This window comes from Sitophilus oryzae, unplaced genomic scaffold, assembly GCF_002938485.1.
Source record: "Sitophilus oryzae breed Bouriz unplaced genomic scaffold, Soryzae_2.0 scaffold_85_pilon_pilon, whole genome shotgun sequence".
In the NCBI taxonomy this organism is placed as follows: domain Eukaryota; kingdom Metazoa; phylum Arthropoda; class Insecta; order Coleoptera; family Curculionidae; genus Sitophilus; species Sitophilus oryzae.
In genome coordinates this window covers 601,522-622,229 of record NW_022147483.1, presented here as the reverse complement: position 1 = coordinate 622,229, position 20,708 = coordinate 601,522, and the positions used below count along the sequence as shown (strand labels likewise).

The 20,708-nt window shown below is 31.9% G+C and overlaps 2 protein-coding genes across 4 annotated transcripts; one reads left to right on the top strand and one right to left on the bottom strand.

Moving 5' to 3' along the window:
• The first annotated feature begins 1,430 nt into the window (after nt 1–1,430).
• LOC115890115 (facilitated trehalose transporter Tret1-like) lies at nt 1,431–20,608 on the top strand. Of its 3 annotated transcripts, none has more exons than XM_030910260.1 (4): nt 1,431–1,489; nt 17,485–17,775; nt 17,833–18,154; nt 19,691–20,608. In XM_030910260.1, the coding sequence occupies exons 2-4, from the start codon at nt 17,511–17,513 to the stop codon at nt 20,385–20,387; spliced, it is 1,284 nt and encodes a 427-aa protein (XP_030766120.1). In that variant the 5' UTR covers nt 1,431–1,489; nt 17,485–17,510; the 3' UTR covers nt 20,388–20,608. The 3 variants fall into 3 exon arrangements, with proteins under 3 accessions (XP_030766120.1, XP_030766119.1, XP_030766118.1); XM_030910259.1 differs by lacking the exon at nt 1,431–1,489 and adding an exon at nt 15,765–15,925 and having other exon boundaries at nt 17,577–17,775; XM_030910258.1 differs by lacking the exon at nt 1,431–1,489 and adding an exon at nt 15,765–15,925.
• Nucleotides 2,320–7,647, bottom strand: LOC115890114 (facilitated trehalose transporter Tret1-like). The gene is made up of 2 exons (XM_030910257.1): nt 7,300–7,647; nt 2,320–3,897 (listed from the first exon to the last, which is right to left on the bottom strand). The coding sequence occupies exons 1-2, from the start codon at nt 7,373–7,375 to the stop codon at nt 2,543–2,545; spliced, it is 1,431 nt and encodes a 476-aa protein (XP_030766117.1). The 5' UTR covers nt 7,376–7,647; the 3' UTR covers nt 2,320–2,542.
• Nucleotides 20,609–20,708: the final 100 nt, after the last annotated feature.

The following is a 20,708-nucleotide window of genomic DNA, read 5'->3' as shown; positions in this document are numbered from 1 at the left end:
GTACTATTAACGTAAAAAATATCATATCTTTTGTACTGAGAAATTAAAAATTCGGATGGCCTATTTGTAAAATATTGTAAATACAAAATGAGTTGTAGTTTTATAAACGTATATTAAAAGTATGGTTTATTTAAAAAAGAAACACTAAAAATAGTACAAACGTAGACAATGAATTACGTAGATGTTCGTTAAAATATTCCTTTAGCTGTCTTCAAGTTAAACATATACAAAAAAGACTTTTTTTATTATAACAGAAGCACATCAAATAAAATAAATGTTAGGAATGTATGATTTTAAAAAAGAATCAATATAGTAATCGCAAAATAAACAGTACGACCCCTTTGAGACTACAGAACAAATATTTACTCAAAATAGACTGTATCATATTTAAAAAAAAAACGTACGATACGCATGCAAAGTTCTAAAAGAATAATCCCAAATTAAATTTCTCTAAATAACGTCTAAAATATCAAATCCCTTTGACGTAGCAGACATGAAAGCAAAAACACCACCTAAAACAAATAAAAAAAAGCTTCAGACAATGCTACAGTCTCCCGCAATGAAAAATAAATATTTAATAAAGCTTACAGACCTAAAATTATTTCCTACTAACGTTTAAATAACAACTAAATACCTATGCAAATACCACTTTTATATTTTCCGTCCTTAAAAAAACGGCAAAAATTAAATTAGCACGTTTTATAACCGAAACAAGTTTTTTAATATTTCCATAGTTTTAGAGACTATCTAAAAGGTGCCATCCTCAGTCTATTGTACTAATTATAAACTAATCAGGTTCAAGTGGACCCCCCGTGATAGGAAATTCTACACAAACACGCATACAAATCAAATATTTGCGTTGGTTTTTATTGCAGAGCGTTAACCGTACGAAAATCTCTAGTAAATCATCGAAAAGTTGATCAATACAGCATGGTATCAAGATTATATAATGTTGCTGTAAATATGTTTGTTTAAAGGATACTGTGTAACATTTGATAAAGAGCGCTTATTTGAATTTCGAGGTGAAGCAGTGCCTTCTATTAAAAGATCAGCCTATGGGCGAGATTTATGACGTCACGCTAGTTAGATATAACGGATTAATAAATATGTTGTAGAATACATGGAAAACATAATTATTCCTCAGATTTTTGGTTTGTATTTTAAAAATGATATAGTTTAAATGAAATATACATAATATACAGTTAATTACTACAACATATATACCTATTTATAGTAATAAATACTTTGGAAAATAAACTATGAACCATACAAATGCAGCAAATGTTTTACAATGTACAAATAATGTATAGGTACATAAGATAAAGGGTAAAATGTAAATATATTTTAAATTTTGGGGTTTGAAAATCGATCTAATTTAACAAAAAACATTTAATATCTACTAATAGTGATGTATTATTATTTGCATTCACAAAATTTATATATAATTAGTTAATTTAAGTAAATTTCATAAATGATCGGTTTACTACACGTATGTATATTATATAGTCACTTACTAGCGAAAAGTTGTTCCATTATTTCACTCGATTTACTGAGTGCGAGTCAAAAAAGCCGCGGGGACAGATTTCCCATATTAATCTGGCTATAACCTTTACAATTTTTTAATTACTATTTGATCCCCAAAAAGGATGAAAGTTTCTGTTGCTCAAAAAAGTGATAATTTAGTATTTCTTGTCCCTATACATAAATATAAAGATTTTTTTACTTCCCCTTTTTGTCTCCTAGTCAGAAAAATATTCTTTTGTGATGTTAATCCAAAAAAAAATCAGCTAATTGTCCTGCTTATGCAACTCAGAATAAGCCAAGCCAAAAAAAAATTTAAAGAGAGATAAGAACATTAAAAGTCGGTGTATTTTTAGTTGCATACTTTCAATAGATGTCAAAAAAGCGGAACTCAACAACCTGGAAGACTCCATCCCTAACCTGAAATAGAAATCCTCCAAAAGGTCTAGACTGTGGTCTAGACACTCGAAGAAATTCTTCAACTTTTATGACAGAGAAAAATCAAAGATTGTGATTGTTACGGGTTTTTTTAACAGGACACTTTCTTCTCAACGAACACCTCAATAGATTGAAGGTAAAAAAGAATGGTTAATGCAGATTTGCAGAGGAAAATGGGGAAACAACAGAACAGTTCATTACTGAATGCGCCGAGACGACAACCATTCTTGCCCTAAACTTTGGTACGACTGATATTGGAGATGGGGAACTAACCTCTGTAAAACCGTCTTAAATACTGGCTATTGTCGAAGCCCTGAGGCTGTATGATGAGTTATAATTCAAGACTCAAAAAAGTCAAAATTTTACTACGAAAAATCAATTTATTTAAATATAAAAAACTTAAAACCTAGAAATACATAAATCTTACTTATATTAGCTATAAAATTAATAAATAAACCTTACTTTACAATATTAAATCTAACAAACATTTGCACTTTTACAATAATCATTCATACATATTAAAATACATTAATTCTAAGACTCAGTACGTCATTTTGTTTATAAAAAAATCACATGAAACATGTTAAATACTTTCAGAATCACCAGGAACATCATTTGTCACTAACTTCCTGTCATTTCTAAACCCCGCCTGAATATCCTCCAAGGTTTTTCCCTTGGTTTCAGGTACAAAAAATGTAATAAGTACTAATCCAATGATGCAGCTGAGTGAAAATGCAAAAAACGGAGCGTACATGCCATATGAGTCTTTCATTATCTGGAAAAACTTCGAAACTATCGTTGCTATAACGGCAAAGTAGATATCAGCAAAGCACAGTGCAAAAGCCTTGACGCTTGGTGAAAAAAGCTCACCTAACATCAGAATTGGGATAGTTTGCATCCCCAACGAGAATACAACTACAAATCCTATTAAAGCTACTACAGGCATCACACTGAACGGGGTTACATCAATATTTGTGCATGATTTGATATAGAAATACACCCCTTCAATGCAAAGGCATATTGCTGAGCCTGTTATGGAAGCTATCAGCAAAGGTCTTCTTCCAGCCTTGTCCACAATGCTCGAACAGAAGCATGCACAGACTAGCTGCACAGTAAAATAGATTATTGTAGCTAATTCTGATGAAATATGATCACCAGCTTCAATAAAAATACTTTGGGTATAGAAGGTTACTGCTGTCGTACCACTGAGTTGCTGAGCTCCACGTAGAATCACCATAATCAATACAGCTTTCCTGTTGGTTTTTTTGGTGAACAAATCGAAGAACTTTCCTGAACCTTTTATCTCAGATTTCACCGCTAAACTCAGTCGGTTTAATTCGCTTTCTATGTCTCTCAAACCTCTGAGTTTTTGTAAGCTATTTTTTGCTTCAGAAATGTTGTTTCGTATTAAGTAATAATATGGAGATTCTGGCATAAATACAAAGGTAACTAAAGCTAGAATTGGTAATGAGCTGCTAACCAAAGCTGCCATGCTGACACTGAGATATGATCCGATGATGTTTATGAGAAGAATTCCGAAAATCCAGGTTACACTAACTCCAGAACCTAGTAATCCTCGTATTTTTGGATCAGAGATTTCGCCAATATACATGGGAACGGCTGTAAAAACCCAACCATCAGCTATTCCAGCAATAAACCGAGCTATGTAGATGACAGTGACTGAGTTGGTGAAAGCTATCATGATCCAGGTAAAGAAATATGGTATGGAAGACATGATGATGGTTCTTTTTCTGCCAAAAATGTCGACGGTGACGCCTACGAGGAGTGAGCCAATCAGGGCACCCAAAAGTGGCATGACTGCCATCCAGGACCCTTGGTCATTGGTCACTGGGATTGAGGATGAGTTGGAGATGAGTTTGGGTAGAGAGGGTGATGTCCAGCCGTAGTGCATGCCACTGACTATTACGTTGATTGTACCTGAAACAAATAGAAATAGATTGGTTTAAAATTATGATGTAATAGCAGGAATTGTGAGTACTATTATTATATTTTTCGTGCTTCAATCGATTTTGAATTGATTCAAAATGTTATGTCATATGTTTAAACAGGGTGAGTCTCAAATAAGTGCACATATTTTCAGTACTGATATATCTCTTGTTCAAATAAGTCCAAACTGTTTAAAAAATATTTTCAGCCACCCTCGTTCCATTTGAAAAACATTAGACAATCGTCTATTTTTCCAAGAATCTTTGATTAAATATTAGTGTTTTTAACACAGCCATGTCACTCTAGATTGAAATTTAAAATACGATTTTTTTTCAGTAAAAATGTCAAAAGTTGATATATGATATGTCATTCTATTCAGAGTCTAATTTTCTATCGAATAAAGTAAAAAAATACCGAGGATGCCATTTAAAAATCAAAAGTTGTAGTAATTTCCGGTGAAACAGGAAGTGACAGGAAGTGAAATTTATGTCGTATACAGGGTGTTTCAAAACAAATGCGAAAAACTTCAGGTGGTGATTCCTTGTTCAAAATAAAGGGTAGTTTGCTTCATAAACGAAAAAAGTTATAGGGGTAAGCCACTTTTGAGAAACACCCGGTATAATTACATAAAAAACTGATCTATTAAATAGCATTTTTTATTAGAACTGATTAATTTTTGATGATGAATCTTAAAATTCCCAAGATATTATAGCACCAATTTATTTCCCTCTCAATTGTTATTGACTATAAATTATCATGAATGACCCTGTATATACATCAATAAAAACATTAATAAACAACAAAGTATGCCTGAGAAAATGTTTAAGCGTCTGTACTATTCATTATTATTTGAAGTGTCACTTTAATGAAATGATCTAATAATGGTTATTATACGGGTTCTAACATTCAAAAAATATGACTTTTAAATTAATAGTATGTCAATGTTATCACATTAAAATTAATTAAAAAAAAATTAAGTAGTATTTTTTTATTAATTTATATTATATTTTTTAATATAAGGAATTTTTGTTATAATTTCTTCATTTAAAATTTCTCTCAAACTTGTCGAAAACATATATACGGAGTGTATCAGCTAAATGGAACAAATTCTTAGTAGAACTGTTTTTTTCCTGATATACAGTTAGCTAAATTCATATGGCTTAATAACACTGACAACTACTGAACTACAGTGGAACAGCAATTTAATTACAATTAATCTACTTAATATTTCCGAAACAAATAAAGATAGGTATAGGATATTCTACATAAAATATGTCTAGAACTTTGTGAAAAATTCAAAAATTAAATAATATACAGGGTGTTATATTTAAAATAAGAAAGTTGGTATTGGTAACTGTTACACGGCACACCCTGTATAAAAAGTCTTTATTGAAAAAAATGCGCAATTAAAAATGCTAATCGACGTGTCTGAGCGTTTTTTCAAAAACTTTTCCATTTATTTATTATTGAATTTATTCCATTTAGCTGATGCACACTATACATGGGTGATCCATGACTATGGTAGAGATTAACAGCTGTCAGGATTTTTTTGACTATTTTGAATTTTAAATAAAGGCGTTTGCTTCATCTATCTAAATGATTTTCAGCCTTACAATGTTGCCGCCTCATTTGAAAAGTGGCAGCAGCTTTGTTATTTTAAATAGAACGCCCCGTATATTACCACATTTTTCAAAAGTACCTTGATATCTCACAATTTTTCTGTTATACCAACCTATACCTATCTTGCCAAAAATAAGCTTTTTACGTCAAGCAGTTTAAGCAGAATCGTGGTTAATCAATTACCCAACTTTTTAGAACACCCTGTATAATTTTTTAAAAAATTTCAAAATATGTAAAAAAAACAAAATAAATTATGCGTGTCCAAGCGTTTTCCCGAAAGACTAACCGTTTTTTAAATAACAACTATTGTAATATTTGAGGGGCGTTTTCACCCTCTTGGGATTTGAGATTCGAGAAACTCCTCCTTATCGAACCTCTACACCCCACAGTCAATCGGTTTGCCAAAAATAAGTTTTAAACGTCAAGCATTTTAAGCAGAATCGTGATTACTCAATGGTCATATTTTATGAAACACCCTGTATAAATTTTTAAAAAATCTTAAAATATGTAAAACAACAAAATATAATATACGTGTTTAAGAGTTTTTCCCAAAAACTCGCCGGTTTTTAAATAAAAATTATTCTAATATTTGAGGGGTGGTTTCACCCCCTTAGAATTCGAGTTTCGAAAAATCCCTTCTTATCGAACCTCTACACCCTGAAGTCAATCCGTTTTCCAAAAATCAGCTTTTTATGTCAAGCGGTTTAGGCAGGATCGTGATTAATCAATGACCAGATTTTTCGAAACATCCTGTACACATTTTTAAAAAATCTCAAAATATGTAAAAAACCAAAATAAAATATACGTGTTTAAGCGTTTTTTCGGAAACTTGGCCGTTTTTTAAATAAAAAATATTGTAATATTTGAGGGGTGGTTTCACCCTCTTGGAACTGGAATTTCGAAAAATTCCTTCTTATCGAGCCTCTACACCGTAGAATCAACCTGTATGCCAAAATTGAGCTTCTTACGTTGAGTGGATTGAGCAGGATCGTGATTAATCAGTGAGTCGGATTTTATATACTAGGACATATTAGTATAGATATCTAAAGCAACCAATTGGATATCATACAGGACGATGGTATATATTTATATATTTATAAATATTTATTTCCGTTTGTTATAAAATTGCTCGAATCTTTTTTGTATCAATATTGACTTTAAGTCTCAAAGACTATAAGAGATACAATAGGAATAGGTACAATAGTAAAATTATGAAAAATATACCGGGTGTTTCATTTAAAACAACAATGATGCTACTAGTTTTAACACTAAACTAAACCAAACTATCCAAACCAACCCAAACTAAAAATAATTTAGACAGATGGAGCAGGTGCCTTTATAAAAAAACAAATTTTCAAAAAAAATTGACCTATCATGGTCGTCAATCAGCCTGTATAGAAAAAAAACTGCAATAAAAGCTAAAATATGACTTCCTGGAGCAAACATAAAGAAACTCATTCCATGACCTTAGAAAACATGCCAAAAATAAACGAAAAAAAAACTCTGGAAAGTATCCACAAGTTCATTCCTTTATCGCATTTTTAAAGCGTGTTGCATCTTGGATTAGTGCCAATATATTGACTATTTAAAAACGCTTCATTACTACCTTAACATCTTTTTTTTTCTATATAAACTGCATATAAAATTTAATATTAACTCCAGAAAAAATTGCCTTGACTGTCTGTATTTAAATCAAAGCAATTTTGAATAATTTCAATACATTAACCCCTATAGACAACACACACTTTAATTTAAAACAATATATTTACTTACATGTTACTGCTGCTAAATACTGAAACACGTCGCTTCCTTGATGGATTTTCTGTGTGGATCCTGTGACGATCGTCATATTGTTTTTCTTCCTTTCTTCAAACAAACGAATAGCGCGAATCGAAGCCTACTGCTGTTGGCTGTTGAAGCCAATAACTGACCGAACCAAAACAAAAGAAAACCGAAAACAAAAACAAAAAAAAAAGAACGCGAACTAAGAGTAGTGGGCTGGTCTCGAATTTACATCACTATGATGGACGAAAACAAATGAATATTTGATAGAATCAAAGCTGTCTGGATATATGGTCGTATCAGCTGGATATTGTGAGAAGTGTATGTCCTAAAAGTACGCTGTAGTGATTTAAATATAACGCGAGTACACACGCTTGGTGTGTGCCGCGTCGAAAATTTGATTCCAAAAACAGTTACAGGGTGACGCAGAAAAATATTTTGAAATTTTTCCATCAAAAATGTTTATTTTTTTATATAATTTGTTTTTAATGTATACTAATATATAAAATCTTTAAGTGACTCACTGATTAATCACGGTCCTGCTCAAACTACTCAACGTAAGAAGCTCAATTTTGGCACACAGGTTGATTCTAGGGTGTAGAGGTTCGATAAGAAGGGATTTTTCGAAATTTCAGTTCCAAGAGGGTGAAACCACCTCTCAATTATTACAATATTTTTTATTTAAAAAACGGTCAAGTTTCCGAAAAAACGCTTAAACACGTATATTTTATTTTATTTTTTACATATTTTTAAATTTTTTAAAAATGTATACAGGGTGTTTTGAAAAATCTGGTCATTGATTAATCACGATCCTGCTTAAAGCGCTTGACGTAAAAAGCTGATTTTTGGAAAACGGATCGACTTTAGGGTGTAGAGGTTCGATAAGAAGGGATTTTTTGAAACTCGAATTCTAAGGGGGTGAAAACACCCCTCAAATTTTTTATTTAAAAACCGGTGAGTTTTTCGGAAAAACTCTTAAACACGTATATTTTATTTTGTTGTTTTACATATTTTAAGATTTTTTAAAAATTTATACAGGGTGTTTCATAAATTATTCGTAAATTATTCGTAAAAAATGCTTTTCTGAATAATCCACCTTGGTTCCATTTGAAAAAAAAAGAGATATGATTAAAAATACGATTTAGGCATCTTTTAACTAGGCCAAGACAAGACGCGAAAAACAATAGACGATCAAGTCTATTTTTCTAAGGCATCTTGATTAAAACTAGTGTTTTTAACACAGCCATGACATTCAAGATTGAAATTTAAAATACGATTTTTTTAAGCAAAAATGTCAAAAGCTGCCATACGATATGCCATTTTATTCAGAGTGTATTTTTCTACCGAATTAACTAAAAAAATACCGAGGGTGTCATTTGAAAATCAAAAATTGTAGTCATTTCCGATGAAACAGGAAGTGACTAAAAACAATTGAATACGTCAGTCAATCCTAATTTATATCATATACTAACATAAAGTACGTCTGCTGGATCTGTGCCTATGAAAGGAATGCGGACAAAAAATATTTAACTGATTTAAATAAACAGCAATATATTTTATACGTCGCGTCGACTTGACGAGTACGTCACCGCAAATCGCTCAGCCCACTCATTTTATTGGCTACTTGCAAATTTGTCGAATTTTTATTGACGGGACGCGTCGTCTATTTTTTAGGAAAAATATCGAGAGAAATATCGTTTCCCCTCTCACGGATACCCCGTAGCTACAGAACGGACAGACGTACTGTACCAAATCTCCGTTTTTTATAAGAGAAAATAAAAAAGTTATAGGGGTGAACCACTCTTGAGAAACGCCAGGTATATTATGATTGTGGCCCTAGAAAAATAATACCTTCTCTATAAATAAATAATATTTATCGACTATCGTAAGGCGTTCGACTGTGTTAATCATCAGAAGATGATCGAAATTCTAAGAACAACCGGAGTTGACGAACAAGACCTACGTTTCATATGAAGTTTATACATATGAAGAACTTTATTGGCATCAATCGGCGGTAGTTGAGATGAAGCAGTCAACATCGGAAGATATACAAATCAGACGGGGTGTGCGGCAGGGTTGCGTCTTGTTTCCGCTCCTGTTTAACCTGTACTCGGAGACTATATTTAGAGAAGCACTGGATCCAATCCAGGGCGGAATCAAGTTCAATGGAATCCCAATAAAGAATATCAGATATGCCGATGATACGGTTATAATAGCCAACGATATACAAGAACTGCAAAGCTTTATAGATCCGTAGTCCACTATAGTGAGATGTTTGGACTGCATCTCAATGTCTCCAAGACCAAACTATTGGTCTTTTCTAAGACTCCAATAAATGCACACCTGCGTGTCAAGGGACAAACAATCGAACAAGTGACCTCAATAAAGTATTTAGGAGCTAACATCAATAGTCAGTGCGACCCGAAAAGAGAAATATTTTCAAGAATAGAGCAAGCGAGAAATATCTTCTAAGAATGAAATCATTTTTTACAAGACGAGACCTCAGTGCGGAACTCTGTGTCTTCTCTGTGTTACTCTATGGATGTGAGAGCTGGACACTGGATTCACAGACGGAAAAGAGAATAAAAACCTTCGAAATGTATGTGTACAGACGGATGCTGCGAATCACCAACGAAGAAGTACTCCAGCGCATGCAGAAACAAAAAGAGATACTGAACACCATCAAGGAAAGAAAAATGCAATACCTGCGGGTCATGTGATGAAAGGTGGTAGATATGAAATACTGCGCCTCATAATAGAGGGCAAAGTGCAAGGGAAAAGATCAGTAGGAAGACGCCAGAACTCATGGCTAAAGGATTTAAGAAGATGGTTTGAACGCTCGTGTGCGGAAATCTTCCGGGCTGCAGTGTAGCTCTGGACTACAATAGCCACTTGGATCGCCAACCTTCGGCAGGAGAGGGCATGATAAGAAAAAGAAGAAATAAATAATATCAGAGAAAAAAATCAATCGCAGTTTACTATAAAATGCTTCAATAGACCACAAAATTACATTCGCAACAATATCGCAAATCGCAACTATAGTAATATTGGTTGGCTAAATTGAAACTCCCAAATAGAAGAAATCGCAAACGCAGTTTTTCCTATGAGAGCCAATCGCAGGTTGCGATTGAGATTTTAAAATGGCTGCGATTGAATTGTAGTTTGCGATTATTTGATCATTTCTAGTTGCAATACAAGAAATATATTTTCTGATTAATTTAAAAAATGTATCCACCATGTACAAGTCAATAAAACGACGAAGATCATATTCAAAACAATAATCCCCCGCAAGGAATTTTTCCCTCATTGACAGAAGAATTAAAAAGTTATAAACCGTGTTAATTTCAATGCCTAATAACTATCAAAATATCTTTTAAAATCAGATAAGGACACTAAAAACATATTTATTCAAAGATTTAACAATAAAACGTGAGAGATTGTTATCAAAATTAACAAAAGTTCGGATTAGTTACGCAAATATAATTAAAATATTCTGAATAATAATATATACCATAATTGTTAGGATAATTGTGAAATAAATTAAGTACACATACGTATGTCTACGATTTGATGAAAAAAAATGGTAGCAAAACATATTTTTCTTTAAAGATGTAGGGAAATTTTGAAAACAAAACGTTACGTGAATATCTTATTATTCTATAATTTTTTAAAACGTTCTCTTCCTCAAAACATCAAAATCTTTTGTATAGCAAATTTCATTATTCTTGATTCGAATGTAATACATTTTCATGGGGATGAATTTCTAAAAATTACTAAATACTAAGAAATGATTGAATAAGCTGAAAATATTGATAATAAATACTTTTTTTATTATATTTATTTAGAATACATCCAAATAATATCATATAACATTTTCAACTTTCTTCAATGAGTAACAGACTGATATTTTTGAAAAACCAAAACAAAAATAACAGCGCACAAACTATAAACATGCCATCTCCACTGCTACGTCATAGTTTTACATCTATGGGCCAAAATGACGTCATACATGTAAGTTTTCATGTATAAAGACTTGGAGATGGATCAAAAATATTTGTTATACTTTGTTTTGGATGCATGCCGGATACCACTTACTTATTCAACTTGAAATATATTGGTTCAAACGATGTATTTGAGAATATTAAAACCAAATTCTAATAATAAAGCTAATGAGATGTTCCAAAATATCGTATTTTTTCTATTAAAAATAAATATGTATAGTAAAAATAAACCATTGTATATTATGTCTCATATTTTCGACCAAAACACTCTATGTATTACGTACGTATATAACGCATAATATTATTGATTTGAGGTGTTTTTTTTTTCCTAACTAGGTCTTTGACTTGAAGTGAATGATTGCATGATAATATCAATATTATTTTTATCGATACACAAAATATAAGACACATTTAAACTACTGCAAAATTTTAAATATGTATTTAAGAAAATTCCGATTTTTGTCATTATTTAACATATTAAGCCCTATAACATAGGATACAACATTTTAATGAACAGTGCTTTCCATAAAATCAATAAAATGAAAAATATACGAAATAATATACATGTACTGATTTCTTTCAAAAATCGACAACTATGAAACTATGAACCCTTCCCGGGCACAAACGGTATATTGTGAGACAGGAAATTGTAGAGAGAAACAAGCCCTATAACATAGGATACAACATTTTAATGAACAGTACTTTCCATAAAATCAATAAAATGAAAAATATACGAAATAATATACATGTACTGATTTCTTTCGAAAATCGACAACTATATGAAACTATGAACCCTTCCCGGACACAAACGGTACATTGTGAGACAGGAAATTGTAGGGAGAAACAAGCCCTATAACATAGGATACAACATTTTAATGAACAGTGCTTTCCATAAAATCAATAAAATTAAAAATATACGAAATAATATACATGTACTGATTTCTTTCGAAAATCGACAACTATATGAAACTATGAACCCTTCCCGGACACAAACGGTACATTGTGAGACAGGAAATTGTAGAGAGAAACAAGCCCTATAACATAGGATACAACATTTTAATGAACAGTGCTTTCCATAAAATCAATAAAATTAAAAATATACGAAATAATATACATGTACTGATTTCTTTCGAAAAATCGACAACTATATGAAACTATGAACCCTTCGGACACAAACGGTACATTGTGAGACAGGAAATTGTAGAGAGAAACAAGCCCTATAACATAGGATACAACATTTTAATGAACAGTGCTTTCCATAAAATCAATAAAATTAAAAATATACGAAATAATATACATGTACTGATTTCTTTCGAAAATCGACAACTATATGAAACTATGAACCCTTCCGGACACAAACGGTACATTGTGAGACAGGAAATTGTAGAGAAACAAGCCCTATAACATAGGATACAACATTTTAATGAACAGTGCTTTCCATAAAATCAATAAAATTAAAAATATACGAAATAATATACATGTACTGATTTCTTTCGAAAATCGACAACTATATGAAACTATGAACCCTTCCCGGACACAAACGGTACATTGTGAGACAGGAAATTGTAGAGAGAAACAAGCCCTATAACATAGGATACAACATTTTAATGAACAGTGCTTTCCATAAAATCAATAAAATTAAAAATATACGAAATAATATACATGTACTGATTTCTTTCGAAAATCGACAACTATATGAAACTATGAACCCTTCCCGGACACAAACGGTACATTGTGAGACAGAAAATTGTAGAGAGAAACAAGCCCTATAACATAGGGTACAACATTTTAATGAACAGTGCTTTCCATAAAATTAATAAAATGAGAAATATACGAAATAATATACATGTACTGATTTCTTTCGAAAACCGACAACTATGAAACTATGAACCCTTCCCGGACACAAACGGTACATTGTGAGACAGAAAATTGTAGAGAGAAACAAGCCCTATAACATAGGGTACAACATTTTAATGAACAGTGCTTTCCATAAAATTAATAAAATGAGAAATATACGAAATAATATACATGTACTGATTTCTTTCGAAAACCGACAACTATGAAACTATGAACCCTTCCCGGACACAAACGGTACATTGTGAGACAGAAAATTGTAGAGAGAAACAAGCCCTATAACATAGGGTACAACATTTTAATGAACAGTGCTTTCCATAAAATTAATAAAATGAGAAATATACGAAATAATATACATGTACTGATTTCTTTCGAAAACCGACAACTATGAAACTATGAACCCTTCCCGGACACAAACGGTACATTGTGAGACAGAAAATTGTAGAGAGAAACAAGCCCTATAACATAGGATACAACATTTTAATGAACAGTGCTTTCCATAAAATCAATAAAATGAAAAATATACGAAATAATATACATGTACTGATTTCTTTTCGAAAATCGACAACTATATGAAACTATGAACCCTTCGGACACAAACGGTACATTGTGAGACAGGAAATTGTAGAGAGAAACAAGCCCTATAACATAGGATACAACATTTTAATGAACAGTGCTTTCCATAAAATCAATAAAATTAAAAATATACGAAATAATATACATGTACTGATTTCTTTCGAAAATCGACAACTATATGAAACTATGAACCCTTCCCGGACACAAACGGTACATTGTGAGACAGGAAATTGTAGAAGAAAACAAGCCCTATAACATAGGATACAACATTTTAATGAACAGTGCTTTCCATAAAATCAATAAAATTAAAAATATACGAAATAATATACATGTACTGATTTCTTTCGAAAATCGACAACTATATGAAACTATGAACCCTTCCCGGACACAAACGGTACATTGTGTGAGACAGGAAATTGTAGAGAAACAAGCCCTATAACATAGGATACAACATTTTAATGAACAGTGCTTTCCATAAAATCAATAAAATTAAAAATATACGAAATAATATACATGTACTGATTTCTTTCGAAAATCGACAACTATATGAAACTATGAACCCTTCCCGGACACAAACGGTACATTGTGAGACAGGAAATTGTAGAGAGAAACAAGCCCTATAACATAGGATACAACATTTTAATGAACAGTGCTTTCCATAAAATCAATAAAATTAAAAATATACGAAATAATATACATGTACTGATTTCTTTCGAAAATCGACAACTATATGAAACTATGAACCCTTCCCGGACACAAACGGTACATTGTGAGACAGGAAATTGTAGAGAGAAACAAGCCCTATAACATAGGATACAACATTTTAATGAACAGTGCTTTCCATAAAATCAATAAAATGAAAAATATACGAAATAATATACATGTACTGATTTCTTTCGAAAATCGACAACTATATGAAACTATGATCTCTTCCCCGACACAAACGGTATATTGTGAGACGTTCCGTAAAAGGTCCTGTAAAAATCAGTTTTTATCTTTTTGATAGGTTGTCAGACAACTGAGTGATATTTTGGACTGGGACATTTTTAGAATCACCCTGTATCATAAAAACACGAACCCATGAGAGTTTTGTTCGTGGCATGTTTGGTTTCATAAAAAAGTGGCTTGGGCTCGTGAAAACCGCAAAGTTCTATCTTTACTAACAACCGAGATAGAACTCATTGGTAAAACCCCTGTACAGAGTGTCCTAAACTAAAAGCTGATTATTAAGATCTAGAATTTTTTTGTTATTCCCAGCATTGTTTCATTCCATTGAAGGTTGTGCGGCCCGCAGTAGTTCTTCAGAACTATTGGCAATTAGGACTAATGACATCAGCGAATCTTAGATAGTTAAGATATTCCCCATCTATTTTTAATCCTTTGTTGGTCCAGTCCAGTTGACGGAAGATTTCTTTTAATGTTGCTGTAAACAGCTTTGGGGATATCGCGTCTCCCAGTCGTACTAATTTGCCAGTTGGGAACTCTAGGGTTGTTTTATATAGCATTACTCTTTCTTTGACTTCTTTGTATATATTGGCAAGAGTTTCTATATAAGATCTGTCAATACCTAGTTTCGCTAGGGCTTCTATTATTGCCTTAGAATAGCCTTTTGAAAGCTTATCACCTCCCAAATACAATGATTTATCACACTTACCCCAAAAATTTGTTGCTTACTTTTTGTACACACATAGAGTGATCAGTGATCCACATATGCAACAAGTAGTGTCTTTTTTGCAAAGTTTTGCTACATCTTTTTCTCGTTAATTCAAAAATAAAAAAAATGAAACTACTGCCATCAGCCAGTTCTGCCCATTCTAGCACAAATATAATTTTAATTTATTTTTAATCATGTATAATTTATAGATTTCTGCTTAACTACCTCGATAACTTAAACACAACCACATTCAATATAAGAATGGCAAATAAAAATATCTGAAATTCTATCGGAAATGGATTTAAAACGAAAAATTTTCCCACTATTATCAACTTTTTACTCACTCTTCAACTATGTTGTGTTATCGGCTGGTTTCTTCACACTTTTGCATTGAAAACGTGTCTTTTATCAATCGTTTTTCGTCTAAAATTCAGTTCGTTTTCATGCTTCGATGTTAGAAAGTGAAGAAGAACCATGTTTAATGTTAATCGTTTTCGAAACAAGGTTTTTCAGTATGTTTCAGCTTTTACAGGTAAGTAATTAGCAACATACTAAATTAATAGTTATTTTTTATACAAGACGATAAAATGGTACCAGTTCATGCAGTTTATCGTCGTGTATAAAACAATATTCTTTTTCATAGCGAGTTACGTTTTAAAAAAATTATTATTTCAAGGAATTTATTACGAGTAGTAATAAATAAAGCTGTTTCTTTAGTTGTCAGTTTTGAGTCAATATTTTTTAATTCTCTTTCGTGCCGATCAGGGGCGGGAAAGTGAAATAGCAAAAGCGGTTCCACCGTTTCCACGGAAATTTCAAATAAAATAGTTCCTGCCTCAGGTGCTAGGTGGTAGTGCAATTAATTTTTAAGTTAAGAAGTTGCTACTAGTTACTGCCAGATGGCGTTAAATCATTTTTTTTTTAGTTCCCATAGTTTCCAACGGCCATTGTCATACTATTGTCAAATTCTCAAAAAATATTGTCGTTGTCATAGCGTCAATCATAATATTATCAAATGATTATCAAAACGTTTTTCAAACTATAATTTGTTACTTATTTGTTATATGTGTTTTAATTAGACAATTCTTTTTTTTTGTGGCCCTAAAAATATAATGTAAGTCTATTTTTGCCATCATTTAAGTACCTATTTATATTTACTCCATTTACAAAACTTTCGGTGTATTACGTTGGTCTTGTTTTATTATAATAAACGATGTTTAAATATTCGACTTATAAATAAAAACTTTAAAAAATAAATAATATTTACACATGTTTGGCTTTAATTTTATTTACTAATTGTATAAATTATACTGTTAAATCTTATTTTTTACACATCACAACGATACTTGTTATTAGTAATGTTGAATTTGTGTAAAAAATAAGACCCAACAATCAAGTTTAATTATTTTAGACTAAAATTCAATAAATACGCTCATTTAAAAAGCCCGCGCTTCGATCCGTTTAAAACAAGCCCTACTCAATAGGTGGCGCCACTTCTGTAGGACCATTTTTCAGTATGGCAGAGTCCATTCTTTTTCTAGCTAGGTATATTCTTTGGTGCCGATTGCTGATTGAATTGGAGCGAGAAATGGCTCAAAACGAAATAAGTAAATTACCAACAGATATTCAGGCTGAGGCGATAAACGCCATAGCCAAACTACTTCCATTTAAATCCCGAATAAACTTATGAAAAGGAATACAAAAATTTTCAAAAATCGAAGCAATTAAAAAACGTGCGAGAAGAAATAAAGTTTTTAACCTATCCTCGCTGTTAAAGTATCGTTTTTCAAATAAACTCCAAAATAACAGAGTTATTTTACTTTGAAAATTTCCAAAAAAGTGATTTTTTGCTAAAATTTTGAGAACCACTGGATCTTTTCTGTATTTTCTTTCTTGTAAATTTAATCTAATACCTATGTTGCCATATTATCAAGAAATTATGTTTTTTAATTAAAAACTGAAAAAATTACAACATTTTTTTCGCGAAATAAACCTCACAGGCGTGTTTCTGGGGTTGAACTATAATACTACCAGTTAAAATACTTGCACTTATTTCTGGGACACCCTGTATTTTTTTCTTAATTTTTTCAGCATGCTTAAGCATTCTATCATCAGAAATGCACTTCGGTTGGCCCTCCACAGCGTTGCCAATCCTCACAGATAACGACACGCACATTTTCCAGATTTCCCACAACGAAGCATCCTGGTTGGCCGTGGCCATTTTTCCGGGAATAGTTGTGGGAGCTGTCGTTGCCAAATGTTTCGCAAAATCCTGTGGACCCAGGAAATTAATTCTGTCCACGGCGTTGCCGATGTTGGTCAGTTGGCTTCTTATTGGCTTTAGCGGTGATAAAATAAGTTATTTTGTTGGGCGTTTTTTAGGTAAGAATTTTTGCAATAAAAACCCAAAATATTATTTATTATTTACCAATTTTTTAGGTGGTATAGGTAGTGGAATAAGCTTTTCCACAGTACCAATGTACATAGGAGAAATCTCAGAACCCCAAATCAGAGGATTTTTGTCGTCGCTGTGTCCAGTTTTCGTGGTTTTTGGAATGCTGTTCATCAACGTCTTGTGCAGACTTTTCTCTATAAGCATTTCCGCTCTCATCGCTTCAAGCATACCCCTAATCAACTTTGTAACGTTTTTTTGGATGCCAGAAAGCCCAATTTGGCTTCTCTCCAAAGAAGAATCGAAAAAAGCCAAAGAAAACCTCATAGTGTTGCGTGGTCAAGACAATGGACTTAAAGAATTTGAAAGGTTTGATATGTTTCAATTTTATACAGGGTGGCATCTCCAATACGACGCGAAGGAGCTTTGTGATATATGAATGATATATAAATGATATATTTAACAGAAAAAATGAAGAACAAATTTTAAGTTTCAATAAGAGTTATCTAAATTGGAATTTACCCGGTATAGCCTACTGTGTAGTTAAATTAACCATTGTACTTTAAATCAAATTAAAACTGGACCCGAAAAGTTATACAGGGTGAGACAAAATTAATATTGAACATTGGTCACGTTTAAAAGCAAGTTACTCTTTTATTTTAAATGGAACACCCAGTATATTATTACGATATTCGACGGGGAATTCACGTTTCTTCAAAATTTGTTAAATTAACAATAGATATATCACAGCCACCTAGATTTTTCGAAATTCCAGTTCCAAGAGGGTGAAACCACCCCTCAAATATTACAATATTTTTTATTTAAAAAACGGTCAAGTTTCCGAAAAAACGCTTAAACACGTATATTTTATTTTGTTTTTTTTACATATTTTAAGATTTTTTAAAAATGTATACAGGATGTTTCGAAAAATCTGGTCACTGATTAATCACGATCCTGCTTAAAGCGCTTGACGTCTGATTTTTGGAAAACAGATTGACTTTAGGGTGTAGAGGTTCGATAAGAAGGGATTTTTCGAAACTCGAATTGTAAGGGGGTGAAACTATCCCTCAAATATTAAAATATTTTTTATTTACAAAACGGTTGAGTTTTTCGGAAAAACTCTTAAACACGTATATTTTATTTTGTTGTTTTACATATTTTTATGATTTTTTATAAATTTATACAGGATGTTTCATAAAATATTTCCATCGAGTAATCACGATCCTGCTTAAACTACTTGACGTTTAAAGCTGATTTTTTGCAAACGGATTGACTGTGGGGTGTAAAGGTTCGATAAGGAGGGGTTTCTCGAATTTCAAATTCCAAGGGGGTGAAAACGTCCCTCAAATATTACAATATTTGTTATTTAAAAAACGGTTAGTCTTTCGGGAAAACGCTTGGACAAGCATAATTTATTTGTTTTTTTTACATATTTTAAATTTTTTTAAAACATCATACAGGGTGTTCCAAAAAGTTGGGTAATTTCTTAACCACGATTCTGCTTAAACTGCTTGACGTAAAAAGCTTATTTTTGGCAAACGGATTTTTCGAAAGTCAAATTCCAACGAGATGAAACTACCCCTCAAATATTACCAAGTTATATAATAATATCGCCATATTGTTTTTTCTCCTGCTGACATAAATGTGAGAAAATTTTATCCAGTTTGTATGTTAATGGAAATTCTTGCTTTGCTTTATCATCACCATTACAAATGATTAATTCGACGCGAACGAAGTCGCTGGTACACGCTAGTATTTTTATAAAATGTTTTAAATTAACCTACATATGCTCCCAACATTTCATTTCAATACAACCTGTCATTCTCCTTGGAGCCTCCGCGTTGTATTAGAGACACCACTCTGTATTTAGTAAAACTATTATTACTTTTAATTTTTATTTTCTAGACTATCGGCACTGAATTTACAATCTACAGAAGAGAAAACGGAGTTTTTACAGTTTTTCAAAGCCAAAGAAAACAAAAAAGCACTTTTAATCGCATTGGGACTACGTAGTGTTCAACAACTGTGTGGATCAACAGCTTTAACATTTTACTGTCAAACAATATTTCGAGAAAACGATAAAATACTATCTCCCGGCTCAGCTACAATTATATTTTTTTGTTTACAAGCGGTGTTTTCTGTATTTTCATCGTTTATAGTTGATATTTTTGGTAGAAGGCCCTTGTTTTTAGTATCCTTATCATGCACAACTTTAACTTTGTTAGTTTTAGCTCTTTACACGTTCATCAAATCTTACACAAGCATTGATCTAGAAAATATAAGCATTCTAGCACCAGTAACATTACTAATAAACGTAATTTTCCTTAGTTTAGGTGTAAGGAACATTCCCTTGTTAGTTATGTCCGAAATTTTCAACCCCAAGTTCAAACCTCTAGCTCTAAGCATAGCTACGATATACTATGCATTTCTTGCTATAATTATAACACAGTTTTTCAGAATCACTAAGGATGCCATAGATTTATCGTTTCCTCTGTTTTGTTTTACCGGTTTTAGTTTGGTTAGTTTGGTGTTGTATTACTTTTTTGTGCCGGAAACCAACAACAAGACTTTGGAAGATATACAGAAAACTTTACAGACTTGATATTCGGTGATTTTTGGTATAGAAAAAAAAATGATTTGATATTTGCAGCAAATTTTAAAAAGATTTAATAATACTGCTTTGCTTCAGAATGTAAAATATAATAAAAAAAAAAACAGGTCAGCGATGGCAATGAAATAAAGATCGCATTGATCGTCATTTCCAAGCAAGCTGAACGCCGTTTTTTTTTCGATCATACGGTATTTGTATTAATATAAGTTAGATATAATAATAGAGTACCTAATATATAATTTTTATAATAATAAAACAATAACTAAAACTTGAACTGTATATTGTTTTTTATTTGTTTGAATCGCTTATACA